Below are 17,825 nucleotides of genomic sequence, written 5' to 3' on the forward strand. Positions count from 1 at the left end.
CTCGGTGCCGGGCGGTTGCTGGCGGTGCCTTCTGTCCGGTCCCGGCGACGATGTCCGGCGGGAGCAGCCGGCAGCGGGCCCGTCCCTCCTGGCACAGCACCTTCTCCCGCTTCTTCACCAGGAGCCCACCCGGCGAGGCGGCGGCGGGAGCCAACAGGTACGTGAGGGACAAGACCTGACCGGGCCGGTCGGGTGGCCGCTGCCGTCCTCTGCCCCGTCCTACCTGCCCCCAGCCGCGGAGCGGGGGACGCGGGACCGTTCCGGCTGCGCCTTCCCCCCGGTGGATGTTGGGACACCAGTGGGTGAGGGAGGGAAACGAAGCGGGGGTGCGTTCACTGCGGGCGGGGAGGGGGAGCTCCCCGGGCGCCGCGGGGCTGCGGCCCCGGCGGTGAGGTGCCGTAGGGCGGCTCGGCCGGTCACGGGGCAGGCGCGGGCCTGGCTCCTGGGCGAGAGCAGGCTCGGCGGCGGGCGAGCGGCGGCCCCGGGCGGGGCGGTGGCCTGTCACACGGAGTTTGGAACCGGAGGTGCGTGTGCGGGTGCTACCCGGGCTGCTGGCAGCGCTTGAGCCCGCGGTGGTTTTAATTTAACCCAACTTTGGCACGGCGCGGGAGGGCCTCTGCGGGCTTGTGTTGGCCGTGGGACACCAAGGGGCTCTCCTGGGGGTTGGTGGTGGGAGAGCACCGGCGTCCCGCGGCCCCGCCGAACCGTGGAGCCCCGGCTGAAACACGCGTTTGGTGCGGGAGGGAGACTCCGGGGCCGGGGCCGGGGCCGTGCCGGGGAGCGGGTGTCGGCGGTGGGGCTGTTTCCCTTCCTTGGACACTGAGAGCAGGTCCGTGAGGGGTTAGAGGGGGGTGTTTGTTTTTCTTTTGGACTGGTGTAAATCAGACGTTAATGCAATATAAATGTTACTGGTGTGCTTAAGCCTCAATGTAAAATCTGTAGTTTATGGAAAACTGGGTATTAATAACTATTTTTCTTAGTGCAGGGAGACTTTGCAAGATAAAAAGGTTTGGAAACTTGTTGTGTGTTTATTCCTCTTCCTTTTTCCTTTCCTTTTTTTTTTGGTGGTTGATTCCTACATGTGCATAGGAAAGAAGCACAGCTGAAGTTTCCTTCTGCTTCTAATGCAGCCTCATTACTGGCCCTGGTTAATTAGGGTATTTTTGTGGTGAAAAGTTGCCAGCTGGCTAGGCCTTATTTCCTCAGGTGTAGTATTTATTTTTGCATTTAACATGTTAGGTTTAATCTGTGAGTCATTCTCGATACTGCATACCTTTATGTTTGAACCGGCAGAGAGGTAAGTGCGGTTTAGTCACATAGATAGTGGGTATCACAGTAGTTCTTTCAGTGAGAAACCTTTAGGATCTTACTTTGTGTGGTTTTGGCAATCGTGAAAAGCATCAGGGCTTATTGCTATCTTATGCTGACCATCTTAAATGGTCTCTTAAGTGCACCACGAGGACTTTTAACTTTAGAGGTTTTCTTTAAGTATTCAACCAATACATCACCAAGGATTCACTGTCTGTTCATGAGCACGAAGCATTGCTTCTAATTTCCTGGGGAAAAAAAAGTTAGGAGCAAGGCTGCTGAATCAAGGACATCTTTACTGCTGTGGGAGTAGCGTGCCTGTTGTGTCTGGTGAGGTGGTTAAGATATGGGACAAGGAAAAGGCTTAGATATGGCTGAGGACCTGAAGAGGCAATACGAGAGGTTTCATCGAAGCCCTCCTTGCCAGCTCCCTGCAGCTGTGGTTTGGAATAAACAAGCATAGCGGTCGCTTTGGTGAGAAGGAGGGTGATGCTAGTGCAGTGGTTTGTGTGCTGAATAGCCTATCTGTAGATAGCGCTCATGGTAGACCTACTCCACTTAACTTGGAACTGGAGTCTATTATCTCTTTCTAAATCACAGTTTCATTTCCTGCAGATGGGAGCCTTACCTTTATTAGGAAGCTGGGATAGTCCAGCTAGGTACAAAGAGGCTCGGGTCTCTTGGCCTTGTTCTTGAGCTCCTTGCACAGTTAACTGGAGGTGCTTTCACTTCTGGAATGGAAGCAAGCAAAATCCCTCCCTGTGTGAGGAGTTCCATTTGGTATGTTAAGGAGCTTTTTTGCGTTGTGCTGGGTTGCAGCGTGGCACGTTAGTCAGGAATGCTGACGTTCTAGTATTTGGTTTCCACTGGCAGCCTTCTTCACAGATTAGCGTAATTGCATGCATTAAACAGCGCTGGGTTGGGATGAGTGCCGCAGGTTTGCTTGTCACGTTTATTTAGTGAGCTTGGCGGTGTAGAAAAATGGATGTCCGAACAAAGCGTGCGTGTGGTGAGGGGGAACCAAGGCTGCTCTCTGGCTTTATTGTTAAGGTGTGGAGTGTGTGAGGCAGGTTGGGGAATACATCTTCTGTGAAGTGTTGCAAGAAACGTGTAATATACCAGGAAGGTTAATTTCCTGTTCACATTATTGGCATTATATATGTTGGAACAAGATCAAATCTGAAATATATAGAAAGAAACTGATGTATGGAGATACTTAACCTACCATTAAGTTCCAGAAAAGCAGAAGGCCCAAGTAAAAAGGGCAGGAGAGGGAGCAGGATGTTATACAGAACCAAATACATTCCCAGTGTACCTGCATTGACCTCTGGAGGCACACATCATGCTTAATGCCTGTGCAGAACTTGTCGGTTTCCTAAATTTTAAAAACATGCAAAAATGAGCCTGTGTATGTCCAAAAGTCGTCCTCCATTTGCTCGCACAAGTTAGGCAACAGCAACTGGATGGAAGCCCCCCAACCCTATAGCCGCCCTCAGCTTGTCGGGGTAGGGAGCTCTCACCCACTCCTTCTCCAGGCACTGAGTTCAGACTTAGCGTAAAAAGAAACAAAACCCAAACCTACAGTGTCCCTGGTTTAAAATGAGAGGAAAGAATTACACTGTTTGTTAATCACTGTCTTAGACTCTTCTGAGAACCTCATTTGATGAAGAGCTTATGTTAATAACTTACCCCTAGAGCAGTTTGTAGCTCTGATGAACATGAGAATTGCTGGAGGCTTGCTTGCTTGTGGAAAGAATAACCCGTGCAGATTAGTTGCAAGTTTCATAGCAGCAAAAAGCACACCACATGCGGTAACAGCTTACTTGGCTTTCACATGAAATACAGACAAATGTGACGCATCTCCCACCGAGATTATGCTTGTGAGCATAAGTGTGTTCATGAGAGTTGGGGCTGCTTTGAACAATGGCTTAGGCACAGTTCTTTATCATTAACTTCCATCAAAGGCCGTCATTATGCTCCACTTGCTTATTTGCTGTTTTCAATAACACAAAATTGATTATTTGTTACCACAGTGCCTGTCTTGGAGTAATCTAAATCCCCAGGGTGAAAAAGATCCCATTGAATTTTCACTGTTCTAATGGGAGTCTGTTTGGTTTGGGGTTTGTTTGTTGTTTTGGTTTGGTTTTAAATGTATGTTGCTTTAGTCCATGTGGGTGAAAACAGAGCTGTTACAGTGCAAGTCAATCCACTGCAGATTCCTTCAGAAATATGCAGCTTTGGTGGCTGAGCAGTTGTTGTGTTGCAAATAAATGTGACCTTTCAGGTCATGCTAGAAGCTGCCAAAGAGGTGTAACACTTTTCACTGAGCTCTTTAACCCAGAGCTACCACCAAACTCTCCTCTAAACTATGGATTTATTTTGTTAGTTATTCTGAGTGGTGTTTAGCAGGTTCATTTTGGGTTTATGTTTTTCCCTCCAAGTGCTGTTGGTCGCTTGGTCAAATAACTATCAGTGCAAGTGTGCCTTTGTTGGGCTTGTCTAGATATTTCTTCTGCATCGCTGAAGTGTACCAGAGACATTAAACAGGGAATAGCATCCTTTTATTTGGGTTTAGAGGGCTTTCGGGTGGTTGTTTTTTTTCTGGCTGAGATTATTGTTCTGTTCATCCATTAGATTCTAACTAAGAGCTTTCAGAGATGGAAGAACTTTGTTTATTCTGCTTGAGGAGAGATTAGAGAGTCTCTTTCTTCCTCTGGGGCTGCCAGTCATTGTTCCTGTTTACAAAGAACATGTATTTTTGTAGTTGTAAAAACTGCCCATTTGGGGACTGCTGGGAACTGATTGAAAGGGGAGTAATACGTTTCAAACTTAGCTCTTTGGAAGTTACTATGGCCTGGCTGGTCTTGATTCAGATACAATTGGCACCTCTGAAGAAATCCATTGTTTGCTGGGAAAATCAATCTCTGCTTTCTAATAAACTTCCTCCCCCCCCCAATAGGTTTTGTTGTTAAAATTTAACTCAATTTTGAGTGTACATCAGGGATGATGGTTTGTGGGACTGGCAAGTGGAATACTCCCAACATAGAGAAAGATTCCAATTAGATTTCCCTAGGCAATAGGCATTATGAAAATTTTCTGTTCATTTGTTAATTTGGGGGTTTTGTTTCTTTTTGCTTCCTAGGTTTTCCTATTATGACTTTTATTGCAGGATGGTTCAAAATGGTAGCAAAGGCCCTGATCCAGCAGGTTACCAAAGTGGTTGCCTGTCAATAAATAGATAAATAGTTTTGTGCACTGTTGCGGGACCACTTGTTGTGATTAGAATTAGGTGCATACCTAGATGTCTCATGGGACTGGGGTCAGAAGGAGCAAGGCCAGCAGCTGGCCATGTATGTGTGGGACATTTCCTAAAGGAAATGGTACTAGAGTATTAATTATAATAGTAGCGTTCTGTGGAAGAAACAAAGCAACTTCCCCACACACATACACCACTCTTTTTTAAATGTTAGCAGTGTTGTCTGCTTGCCAGTTATTGGTGTAAGTGCTAGTGCTAATAAAAACCTGTTTCTCAAGTCTATGGCTTTAAGAAAGAGAGTTCTGCAAAGATGGAAACTCCTCAGCCTTCTCTGGTGAGCAAGAGGCTCACAGGTGGAGAAGAAGCAAAATTCAGAGCATGATGCTGTGGGGATTGTATTTCTTATAATTGAAACTTCTTAGAAGTATGGAAAAGAATTTCTGGAAGCGTTTTTTGATTTCATACGTTGTTTGTGTATGTACACACTCAGTATATACTATTATACTTCCAGACAGGAGCCCAGCACTATGTTGCCTAGGCTTTCGGGGGGATACCTCTATTCTTCTGGTATTTTAATTTTCACTTCTGAAATAATTCTTAGAGTTTCTAACCAACTTTACAGGATCACTTTTGAATACTTTTAAGATCAGAAGTGTGGGTTTCCTTAGTTATAGAATTTTAGAATCACAGAATGGTTTGGGTTGGAAAGGACCTCAAGATCGTCAAGTTCCAACCCCCTGCCATGGACGGGGATGCCTCACACTAGACCGTGTTGCCCAAGGCTCTTTCCAGCCTGGCCTTGAGCACTGCCAGGGATGGGGCATTTACCACTTTCCTGGGCAACCTGTGCCAGTGCCTCACCACCCTCACAGTAAAAGAATTCTTCCTTATCTCTAACCTGAACTTCCCCTGTTTCAGTTTGAACCCATCATCTCTTGTCCTATCGCTGCAGTCCCTGATGAAGAGTAGGGAAAGTCATTTTGCTTTTTCATGTCAATTTTGCTGCATGAAATACAGTCTCTAATCGTATTGTGTTAATGTGATTTCATGACTTGCGATATTTCAAAATGCAGTCTTTGCTTTCTCGATGTTGCAGTGTTCCTTAAATTGCTAAATATTTCACTGAAGGCAGTATATCTGCTTAAGCAGCTTGGAGGTCTTGGGTTCCAAGTATATGAACACTGTGGATCTGTGCTTCACCTGTCGACAGCATTGTGTAGGGAAAAATGTAGGAGGAAGTATTTCTTGTGAGCACACAAAGCAAAAATGGGAGAACCGGAGAAGTATTTTCTTGTTTTGAACTAGTAGCCTTGTGTGCCTCTACCAAGAGTGTTCTGCTGCAGCCTGACTCTAAGAGCTTGCTACATTTTACTGGTGACACCAGTCTCTCTTGCTTGTTTTATTTCCTGGGTGCTTCTTCTCAATGACATCTTCTTAAACTTTTGTTATGCGCTTTTTATCTGGAGGACAGCAATTGCTGCTGCTTTAAAGCTTTCCTGGATGTTTATTTTTAATGTCTCCTATTTTCAAGCCTTTTGTAAGTACCGTCGTTGATCCCCACTCCTGCAAACGTGCGGTTTGGTAACAGTTGTATAATGGGCTGTCCGTTCTCTATTAATGCAATAATTTTAACTTTAATAAACTTAAATCATTTATAAACCTATGTCTGGTATTATACCAAGTTATGTGCTAGTAACATATTTATTTTGTAAGAATATTGGAAACTTTAAGCAACCAGACTGGCAAATGTGGAGCAGATTCTACATAAATGTTGGTTACTATGCTTGACAGATGCCAGAAGAAAAACCTTGATGTAATCTGGTATAATCATACTGCCCAACAGCAAAGTAGGCTCTACTCAGAAGCATTTGTATTTCTTTTCTCTAGCTTTTGTATGGCTATTCAGTTCTCTCATGTAAAACGGCTTAAGTTATTCAGCACGGATGATCACGGGCCATCATACTTATTTCATTTTGTTGTAGCCTTTGAACTTAAAGGTGCATACATGTTCAGTGTAAAGACATGGTTTGGTTCTTGTATTTTAACTGTAAATTTGCATTGTAAAATGTGGCATACCTCTAATTTTACATCATCTTTATTTTCCCTGATATTTTGAGTTGCATTTTGAAAGAGGATTAGAAAAAAAATCTCTTCGTTTTATACTAACACACTCCATGTAGCTCACACAGTGCTGCTAATGCAGAACATGAAGCTGACCTAGCTTTGCAGAGAGCAGTATGTGAATAAGCAGCATAAGCAGGTCTGAAAGGAAACATTGTTTCAGTTGAAACAATCTAACTTGCCTAATGCTGTCTATAATCAAACCAATTTCGAAGTGGGATAGTTTAATTGAATGTAATACATCTTGTGCAATTCCAACACTTAAATTCAACAGCTGATTGTTAGCATTTGTTTTGACGAAGTTTCTGCCTCCTCCTGGCTCTGTTTTGTCCTTTACCTTTCTCTGCTTTCTGTTCCTTTGCTTCCACTTCCCTCCTTATTTGTTTTAAACAAAACAGCAGCCTTGCTTTCCTTTGACCCTGTAATTTCAAACTCACTAACTTGTTTCTGTAATTTCCATTTATCTTGATGTCTCTCTGTCTCCTGCCCTATGTGTGTGGCCTAAGTTTAAGCACAGGCGTAGGAGCCAGAAACTTCAGATTCTAATTTCTGTGCAAACTCTCCCCCTCTCTTTCAGACAAGCCCCAACAGCTTTGCCAGAGATGAGGAGCAGACTTTGTTACTGCTGTTACCATTTGGTGTCCCAGGAACACCATTAGCATTGGGAATCTTGCTGAGAAGTTGGCCAAAATTCTTTATTTGAAGCTTTTCAAAAAGGCAATATTCTCTGGGGGGGGTGGAGGGAAAGAAGGAAGGGAGCAGAGGAAAGAGCTCTTGTTACTATTTTATATTATATTATAAAATACTATTTTATACAATGGTATTTTAACTGTCATTTGATGCAGAAGGCAGTTTTTAGGAATCTTCATTGATTTCCTGGTGTCTTGTTGCCACTGAGCTTTATAGTTTTCCTTTCGGTTAATTTAACCTATTATGTTTAGTGTACCCCTGCTCATGTCGTTCGATATACATGCTAAAAGTTTGACTCTTTAATTGTCTGAATTCTCTTTGTAGATCAGGTTCTCATGGTTCTGCCTGCCTCACAGTGCACAAATGGCTTCACCAATGTGATATTAGTATCTAGAGTAAGGTGTTGGTATTTCACTTTTAAGCCTATTATATTTGGTTGAATTAAAGGGTAAGGATTGAATGTTGATTTACCAAGGGTACTGGATGACCTCAGGTGTTGATAAACACAATGTTGGTCCTAACGTCACTGGAGGATGGGAATTGTCGAACTCAGTTTTGTTGATGAGATTGCAGCTTTAGTTGATAAACTGCTGAAATAGTATCTTTAGACTCCTTAAGGCATCTGACTTGGTGCGGATGCACCAATTAAAGTAATTGCAAGTGTAATTGCAGTGGGCTAAATAATTGACATGTGGAGAGATATAAAAAGACCAGATGTGAAAAATAATTTTCTACTTTATGTATTTGAAGAAAATTAAAAGGATCTATTTTTGAATCAATTTATTTGTTATCTTCACAAGTAATTTGAAAGAGGACCAAGCTGGAGCATGTAAAGTTTGCAGATGACTAGAGCAATAAGTGTGGGAATTGCCGTACAGATGATGACATTAAAAGCAGACTAAGTTGTGTGGTTGACGGTTGAATATGAGCTTTGCATAAAGCAAAGTGGTGGCATGGAGAGAAAATGTGATTCTCGGATGTTTAAGTAACAGAGTACATGTATTCTGTGAATGACCTCTGGTTACTAGAGTACCTGAGTCTAGTTGTGGTGTCCACTATTTATTATGGAAAAGATGCTGCTGAACTAAAAAGGGCTCTGAGAAGAGCTCCAGAACAATTTGATGTCTGGAAAGCCTCCCTCACACAATAAAATTAAAGTAGCTCAGTAGCATTTAGTTTGTCTAAGAGAAGGTTTTGAAATGACAGGGTTACATTTTGAGGAATGGCTCTGCCTCAAGGTATGTAACTGGAAGGGAAATGAGAGTTGAGTGCTTCATGTCAGTAGATATGTGACTTGAAGAGGATATTTGAACCTGAGGCCTTTGTAATCTGTCCCACATAGATGTAGGTTGATCCCGTAGCTGAGAGATGAGGGTTGACGAATTAAACTAGTTAGCTTAATTTCAAGTAGGGAATTTAGTAGTAGTTTACGTGGGAAAAGTCGTATTTACAAATGTACATTTTCCATTGCTTGATGGTTGTTAATCAAAGCTTGTGTCTTCTGGTCAGGTGTTAAAGGCTTGTCACAAGTCTCTCTTGGTAAAATTTCTTAATCTAGATTATGCAGGAGGCCAGCTTCCATAATCATAAGGGTCTGTATGGCAAGTAGGGTAACTGCTACACATAGAAAAATACTAATCAAAAGGTCTGAATTTTTAGCAGTTATCTTTTCAATTACTACTTGGAAGCCAGAACAGAGAAGAAAACCATGCTAGTTAACCTATGGCTCTTTGCATATGTATATGCATCTGTATATACATATGCATATACATCTGCTCTTTGCAGATGTATAATACAAGTTTCATAACAACTACTAGTCTGTGGATGTGGTTTGAGACTGTAGTGTGTTGAAACTTCGTGGAGATTGGATATTTGATAGTATGGTTAGACTCGTGGTTTTCTGCTCATTCACATTCTCCATGGAGGCTCTTGCACAGATGGATTTTGAGTACTAGGTGATGAGATCCTTGTTAGCAGTCTCTCTGTTGCTCTGTTAAAATATCCTTCTGGAAGGTCACCACTGAATGCGTTGCTGTGTTGGCACTAAGTAAAATAGGAAAGAACTCATGACACCAAGATCAAATGAGGTGTTGCTTCCCAGAGAGGAGCCTTAGTTTTGTTCAGAGAGAGATAAAAACGAGGGCTCAGGAGCTGGCATTACAGCCCAGAATGCTGAAATAAAGAAACTATCAAGAAAGGTAACCTAAAAAATAACATTAGCCTAAGTGAGGACTCCAGCAGAGAGTGAATTGCATCAACAATCCCAAAAAACACATCATCTTGGGGAAAACTGTTTAGAAAATATTGGGGAGGAGATGTCACAAGTGATGTCATGAAACCTAGATAGATAAATATGTGTATAGGTCAGGCTTAGTTTATTAGCATTATGCCACTAAAGCCAAGTGTAGAAGCTTTTTGCCTCTTGGCCCCCTGGGGCATCTTTCAGGTTAAGCATTGCTTATTCTCCCACCATTGCAAGTCATCACATTAAATGGCTAAGTGGTTTCTGAGGTAATCTGAAGAGAAAACCAGTTAAAACCAAGTGATGACAGCTTAATACAGTAACAAAGAGGATTTGACTTCAGGGAGTCATCTTTCCCTGAAAAGAGAGATGGCAAAATGGTAGAGCACTTGCCTATCTGGTGACATCTGGACTGCATGAGAAGTACATGCTGGAGCTGCCACATTGGAAGACACTTTGCTTCTGAGCTGTGGGAGGAGGGAGAGTTCACATCCAGTGTGGCTCCAGTTGAGCTTTAGCCAACTGTCCCTATTTACTTAAGAGACTGCCCACTTACTTCCCCCTTCGCAAACAGCAATTAGCAGCCCTGTACCTTCTCCTTGTAAAAGAAACCTAAAATGTCACAGTGGTTTCTTTCCATTTGGTGAGCTCTGTGTGTGGTCAGCCTCACCAAAACTCGTGTGTTTGTGCTTTATTGCACTTACATGCTGCCTGTAGCTCATGGGGTTTTTTTATCTGACACAACACGTTCACAATCTGCTGCGTGCATAACGTGGGTGGGGTAGATTAATAAAGGAAGAAGGGGATGGGCTTTTAATTTGCAAGTTCCGAGGAATTGTTATGAAGAACGAAGATGGAGGAAACAGACTTCTTGCACCATACAGGGATGCCGTGAGGGCCTTTTGAAGATGTGGTTGGTTGTAGTTGTCTTGTTCTGGTTTTAGAGTTGGAAAAGATCTTGCAAAGATGTATTTAAATTTGCTCAGTTGATTTCTTTTTTCTTGACTGTGATCACTCATGTACGTTCACTAACCTGAGGCGCACACTTCTTACATGGCGCCTACTTTTTGTGTGAGCAACAATGTAGAATAATATCTCCCTCATACAAATCTCTAACCTCCCCTGCATAAGTGTAATGATTAAAAACTTGGACCACAAACCTGCTGCTGATTCAGACACCACCTGTCCATGTATTACAGAAAGGTCAAAACAGAATTTCAGGAGCAGAGGAACAGAAAGCATTAGAAAATCACACAAAGAAAGGTTTGTGCAGAAGATACAGAACGGGATCTTTTGTAACTTGAGATCAGTCTTGATTATTTAAAGAATGAGAGTGATGCTAATCAATTAGGCATGCTGGCATGACAATGTAGGAGATCCCTCAGCCTTTGCTGAAGATTGACCCATCCATGTTGGATGCTCTGATATGGAAGAGAAAAGGGAATGTCTGGCAGAAATAGCAGCAGGAAGGCAGTAGATTACAAATTTGAGTATTTGAGAGGCTTAGTTCCTAGTCTTAATTTTGACAGTGTCTTTATTATTCTGGGCATTATTTAATAATTCCATACTTGTGAGGTTTTTTCTTCATCTATAGAATGAAAGTTATATCTGTATAAGTATGTTAAACAAGTGGTTGTGACAGTTTGCAAATAACTGCCTGTATACTTCAGAAGTCTATGGAAGTAAGTTGGTGTAGCAGGGGTGTTTTCTGTCTTCCTGGGATCTCTTCCACTTCTTAAAAGCAAGCGCAAAGGTAATTCAGAACTTGGGTTAGTAGAGCCCTATTGCTGGGTATATAAGGTAACAACAGTATGTGAAGCATAGAGTTGAAGACTCCGGAGCTTCATCTTCCTAATTTAGCAAGTGCTGAAATGCTCTTCAAGAGCTGGCTGGCTGATGCAGTAAACCAACCCGTGTGGTTAAGCACAAGCCCAACTCTCTATGTGCTGAACCGGAGATAGCATGCTGAGTACCTGCCATGGCAAAGCGCTCCTAAAATGCACCAATCTGGAAAAGCTCAAGCAAGGTTGAAACTCTGTGGAGCCAAACTTTATTAGTAGAGATGTAGCCCAAACAGGCGCGGGGTAGAATCCTTAGTTCATGGTAAGCCTGTACGTAATACTAATCTGTTATTTTCAGTTCTTATCAAAGGCATCAGAATTTGGTGGTGCAGTATCATGTAGCTATGAAGTCAGCATTTCTAACAATATTTAGTTGCAGAGATTGTCCTGTAGAAAAAAATATATATATATATAAACCCTCTTAGAATACAGTTCTTGAAAGTATAACTTTTAACCACTAATTAAAAGGATAGCCTGGGCATATAAAAAGAAATTGAATGGATAATTTTCAGCATAAATACTAAATGTCTTACACATTTCCCAAGAATTAATTTTAATTGTGAATGTCATAGCTTAAGAATTGTGTTCACTACGTCTCTGGATAGACTTATATGGACAACATGGTCTTATGTTGCAGTGTAAGAATACGTGTGGCATAATTACATGAGCTCCACCATGGGATTTTTTCAACAGGGAGCACAGGGTTGTGTGTGGGCCTATGAGCTTTATTACTGTATTTTCCTCTTCGGAGAACTTTTGGAGAAAATACCGCACAGTGTTCCAAAATTTGCAATTAGTGACAGTAAAGTTACTGATGCAATGATAAGAAAGGGAAACCCCTGAAAATAGTAGGGGTTGGTAATAGGAAGTGGTAAGCTGCATCATTTGAGCCCAGTGAGCTATAGGCAGCCTTTGCTCCAGTCCAAGTACCAAACCTGGCATCAGTTACTGTGGCTGTGATGTTTAGGCTGTAAAAAGTATCTTGCCTCTTTGGGAAAAACAAAACAATTTTATCCTGAACAATCCAAAAGGCCTGTTTGCAGCAAATCAAGGTTTTGTAGTGTAAACTTCATTCATTCAGCATGAGTCATTCTGTTTCAAAGATCCATTTAGAACTAGCTAAGGGTAGAAGAGGTTCACAAAAAGTAGCTGCAGTGGTAAAGAGAGCTGCAGTGGTTGGTGCTTGCTCATTCCTGCCTGTTGAGTGGCATTCATTGCCCCTTCATTAGTGCTGGTACAAATCACTGCACTGTAAACTGGATCACAGGCTGATTTTTTACTGATTGGAAACTTCTGCTGCCCCCTTGATTTTCTTCTGCAAGACTATGGCCCTAACTGAGAGCCCTGCTCAGTTGAGTTAAGGATGGGAAGGGATAGCTGAGGCTGAGAGGAGGAAGGTGTGGAGGGTTCTAGAGCTGGTTCTGCTGACAAAGTCTGCTCATTGAGGAACTACACCCTAAAGCAAAAGGTTAAGGAATGTAGAAATGCTAGTGTAAACCATGAAAGGGTATGGGGAATTGCTTCCAGGTTTAGGTTTATTTTATGCAGGAAAGTAAAGTTTTGATACTTTTTTTATTACTTGTTGATTTTTAAGATGCTTATCTGCTGAATTGCATTCTTTTGGGTTTGGTATGTACACTATGGAATTTCACAACAATCTGTCCAAGCCTGGCTAGCTAGAAGTAATGCAGGCATATACTCTGAATACAAAGTAGGAAAGTGAAAAAAGTTTTGGGAACATATGAAGAGAAGAGCAAAACAAAGTGATAAAAGGGTGCTGGTGATCTGTGCTGGCAATACTGAAAGGGAGAGAGGATCTCATTTGTAGTCTGCAGACAAGTTCCATAAAGAGTGATCTCCTGAAGCCAGGAAGAATGTCTGGTGGAGATCAACATCATTATTCTGCTTTTATGTACAGGGAATTCTTGTTCATGTCAAGTGTATCAGCATCAGGAAAAGCTGTGCAGATCTGATAAGAGTGGGGGGGGTATATAAAAAAACCCCAAAACAAACAAAAAAACAAACCCCGAAACAGCACAAAACCAAAATGTAATGAGAAACAGTTTTATTAGTGTGCCAGATTGTCCAGAAGTGGTTGTGATATCTCCTTCATGAAACACATTAAGAGCAGAAGAAATTAATAGGGTCTGCCCTGTCTTACAGGGAAGCAAAGAACAGGCAAGACTTTTTGTCTGATGCTCTCCCTGAAAAAGCATCTTTGTGTTTATGAATGCATTATGGAAGATTACCTGGGGTGATGTGAAAGTACATGGTTTTCAACTTGAAGATGATCTTTAAAAGAGAGGAAGGAGCTTTTCTTTTGATGTGTCTGAAAAGATTTAGAAGGTCTTGAAAAACTTAATTGCAGGAAAGTGCTGTTCTCATTTTTATTCAGGGAATGTTGCCTCTGAGCAGCTGAGAAGGAAACTAAGATACAGTCAGACTGGCTTTTGTATTTGTGTGTATACCAACGTATACTTAGCTTGGATGCCTAAACCACAGAAAGAGGAAAACCTTCATTTTTGGAAGTCTTAATGAGACATGCTTACCTATGGTTAACAGTCAGCAGCAGTAGAAGTTCCAGTATGTTTAAATCCTTTCTCCAAAGATAGAACCATTGGGCTGGAAGCGACCTTACAGATCACCTAGTTGTACCCCCCTGTCTGCCATGGGCAGGGACGCCTTCCACTAGAGCAGGTTGCTCCAAGCGCTGTCCAGCTTGGCCTTGAACACTGCCAGGGATGGACAGCCACAGCTTCTCTGGGCACCCTGTGCCAGTGTTTCAGCACCTTCATAGTGAAGAACTTCTCCCTTATAACTAATAGAAATCTGCCCTCTTTCAGTTTAAAGCCATTCCCGCTTATCCTACCACTCACTACATGCCCTTGTAAAAAGTCCCTCTCCAGAGGGGGACTTTTTGTAGGCCCCCTTTAGTTATTAGAAGACTGTTAGAAGGTCTCCCCAGAGCCTTCTCATCTCCAGGCTGAACAGCCTCAACTGTCTCAGCCTGTCTTCATAGCAGAGGTGCTCCAGCCCTCTGATCAAAGCTGGATGCAGTACTGCAGGTGGGGGTCTCACGAGAGCGGAGTAGAGGGGCAGAATCACCTCCCTTGACCTGCTGGTCACGCTCCTTTTGATGCAGCCCAGCATACGGTTAGCTTTTTGGGCTGTAAGTGCACACTGCTGAATCATGTTGAGCTTGAAATCGTGGCAGAAAGACACCAAAATGCAAATAATTGGGTTTTAATTTTTATTTAAACAGCTTTCAATTCATCTCTTCCTGCAAGTTCAGAAGTAAGGGCTTGTCCATTTGTCAATAGCAAAGCTAAGTTTCTGAAATAGATGAGGGTTTTATGTGAATGATTATGACTTCTCTGCAATCCTGAGCATTTCTCACATGATATATTGGTACAAAGTTATTTTAATTCAGCTTGTGATATGCAATGCATGAACTGAAGTCTGTCATTAACATCCTCTAACATTTTCTTTGAAACATTTGTGCTTTTAAGCTGCATGTAGCACAAAGGTTTTGATTAGAATGTTTTCAGCTGGATTGTGCTTAAGGATCCTTCTAAGAATCAGAGGCAGGGGGAGAATGGTTCCCTTCATTCCAAAGATGGGTTCTGAAGAAAATTTTGACCAAGATAAACTGGCAATAGGGGTATATGAGACTTCGGATTTCTGGCGTTTAGAATGAAACAGGGAATGTTTCCTTGGCAAGAACAACATACCTGTTGTCACCTTCCTAAACTTTCGTCTGAATTTGCTTGCAAAACCATTTAATAGATCTTCACTGAACAGTGGTAGCTGTGATTTGTGGTGTTTCCATCTGCTCTGAGTACATTACACTCAATCACAGTCCTCAATATAATGGCTTGGAGTAAGTTCTAGCTGCCAGGTGTGCCAGGTAGTGCCATGGCAGTGAGTGCTGCTGTAGTAGATGATTGGTTGAACTATGCCACCTTTTGTTTTGCAGCAGAAAATAATACACAGTAAGCTAGGGTTTGGGTTAGCTGGAAGAACTGAACCGCTGTGTGCCATTTCTGAATGCTTGTGTTTGACAACCTATATGAGGTGAAACTGGCTTTTTGGAGCTTGGCTTTTTTCAGTTGCAGTATATACAGAATATGGGCTGTGGTTTGGAAAATAAGTTCTTCTGTCCTTTTAAGTTAGTGTTGTCTGGTGTTTAAATTGAATGATTCTGTGTTTGCTCTCCGGTAGACTTGAATAATACAAGTCCTCAGTGTTACAAAATATCTTTGTTTTTCAGTTCTGAAAACAAAGGGAGCGAAGCCATAAATTCCAAGAGCCACCAAAAGGAAAACACAACTCTGCCTGCACTTTTTAAGGTATGATTTTAATTTACTAATATTTTATTGAGCTAAAGCCTGCTACCTGTTCTTGTGACCACTTGCTAGTGTTCTGATGTTGGATGTATCCCCACACTGCAATGGGGCACTTGGTTAGGGTCCATTATGCCAGAGTGGGTACTAATGCACATGCAGAAGACAGAAGACCTGTCTGTGCTTCACATTCTTAAAACAAAACTGATGTCTTTACTTACATTAAAGAAGTGGGAGTCTAGTGCTAATTCTACATGTAGTTAACCAGTGAAGAAGGAAGCTATTATTTGTATGAAACTATGGTTTCGGGCATTCCTCTAAAGCCCCATTTCTACATATTTTATAAATATCTAACCAGCAAGTGTTTGCCTGCCTGAAGGTCCACTGGTTGCCAACCAAAACACTGTAAGATCTTTCTGCTGAAATGCATATGCATGTCAGCTGTTCTTAACCAGTGTTATCCATGTTAATCATGCTTGTCTTGTCCTGTAAGTATTTTACTGCAAAAAAAGGACATGCTTCTCTGTGATTAGGGCTTTTTTCCTATGTCACTTGACACAACATGGTGGTATTGTAAATAATTATGTACAGGACATTAATTATGGACAGGGCCTGGAGATGACAGCCGCCTTTGCTGCTTTCCTTTTCCTAGTTGTTTTAGTTTAATGGGGATACTATTGTGGCTACTTCCTCTAAAGGGTCTTGTCTAGCCTGCCAAATTTATCTGGGGATGCCACAGGCTTCTTAACACACTGAATCTGAGATTTCTATCCTGTGTTGCATTTATTGAGCACTAACAGCGTATGAAGAAGACAGTGGTGATCTTCCTGTATGGCCTAGAGTAGTTGCATCTTCAGTATCTAGGGTCCTTTTGTTTGGGCTTTACCAAAGGTGAAGAGACACAGCAGTTGCCTCTAAAAAGACCAGGTTTAGTCCAACAGGATTATTAGCTCAAGAACAATTCCGTGCTGAACAAAGGTGGGAAACAATGGAGTGGCACTTGTTCAGGAGCTCTGTGGCTTCAAGCCAACTTTTGTCAGTTCTGAGCTCCTGGAAAATGCTACTGAATTCCTTCCTGTCACCATAAATCATGGACTATTGGTTTTGTGGGCAGAAAGGAATCTGATAAACCAAAGACATTCTACTATAAGAGAAGTGAATTTTCTGGCTTTTTTCTTAACCCTATTTTTCAGTGTTAGATCAGTGAAACATTCAGAACTAGGTTTTCCTGTTGAAGAAAGTTTTGACTGAGGAAGGGGAATCATTTAGCATATGTGCACATGGCATCAACACCAGGAACTACTTAAAAGGCAGTATGAAGAGAGCTATGTCTCAAGGAACAAGTGGGATATGGAGGTGGAGCAAAGGGAACACAGCAGGTTTAAGTTGCCTGGAGAGTGTTTCTTTCTTGCCAAAACCTAAATCTCATTTCTTTTTCTAATTTAAAAAAGCCCAGATTCAGAATCTTTCCTGTCAAATCTAAATTCATTGCAGTAGAGTTTTCTACTTGGAACTTGTGTTTTTGTAATGCTGTACTAAAAGTAGGTGCCAGTATTAATGCTTTAGAGTTTTGTTCCAAGTATCTGATTGGCTTTCTTTTTCTTTCCATAACTTTTTGTTTAATTGTATTGTCTTTGACCTATGTTCGGAAGTCTCACAGTGTACATTACAGTATCTTTGAAATAATACCTGGTGTTTGTATAGGCTTTAGAAGAAAGGTGCGGTTTTCATACTACTAGAATGTGCTGGCTGTTCCACTGAGAGCTTCCTGTCTCGCTTACTTCCCTCTTTCTTAAGCTGATCAAAAATCTTCCGATTCACTTGAACAGTTTCATATGCATAGTAATGAGTACTTTTAGCACTATATATCCTGTGTGCACTGAAATTACAACTAGATAGTAAAAACTGAGGAGGTGAAGACAGTATTTTCTACTGCCCTCCCCTTTTTTTTGTGAAGATCTTTTTCCTACCACTGCTTCCTCCAACACACACTTGCATTTTGATAATACTACACTGTCCAATGC

The 17,825-nt window shown here is 42.0% G+C and overlaps 1 protein-coding gene across 3 annotated transcripts in view; it reads left to right on the forward strand.

Moving 5' to 3' along the window:
• CRYBG3 (crystallin beta-gamma domain containing 3) overlaps positions 1 to 17,825 on the forward strand; it is a 90,349-nt gene continuing 72,524 nt past the window's right edge. For all 3 annotated transcript variants that reach the window (XR_013956427.1, XR_013956428.1, XM_080613275.1), the window contains exons 1-2: positions 1 to 157; positions 15,729 to 15,807. Coding sequence is in view for 1 of the 3 variants with exons in the window: in XM_080613275.1 (XP_080469401.1) it covers positions 51 to 157; positions 15,729 to 15,807 (186 nt within the window). In the remaining 2 variants the exon portion in view is untranslated. The remainder of the gene's footprint in view (positions 158 to 15,728; positions 15,808 to 17,825) is intronic.

This window comes from Psittacula echo, assembly GCF_963264785.1.
Source record: "Psittacula echo genome assembly, chromosome: 3".
NCBI lineage: Eukaryota > Metazoa > Chordata > Aves > Psittaciformes > Psittacidae > Psittacula > Psittacula echo.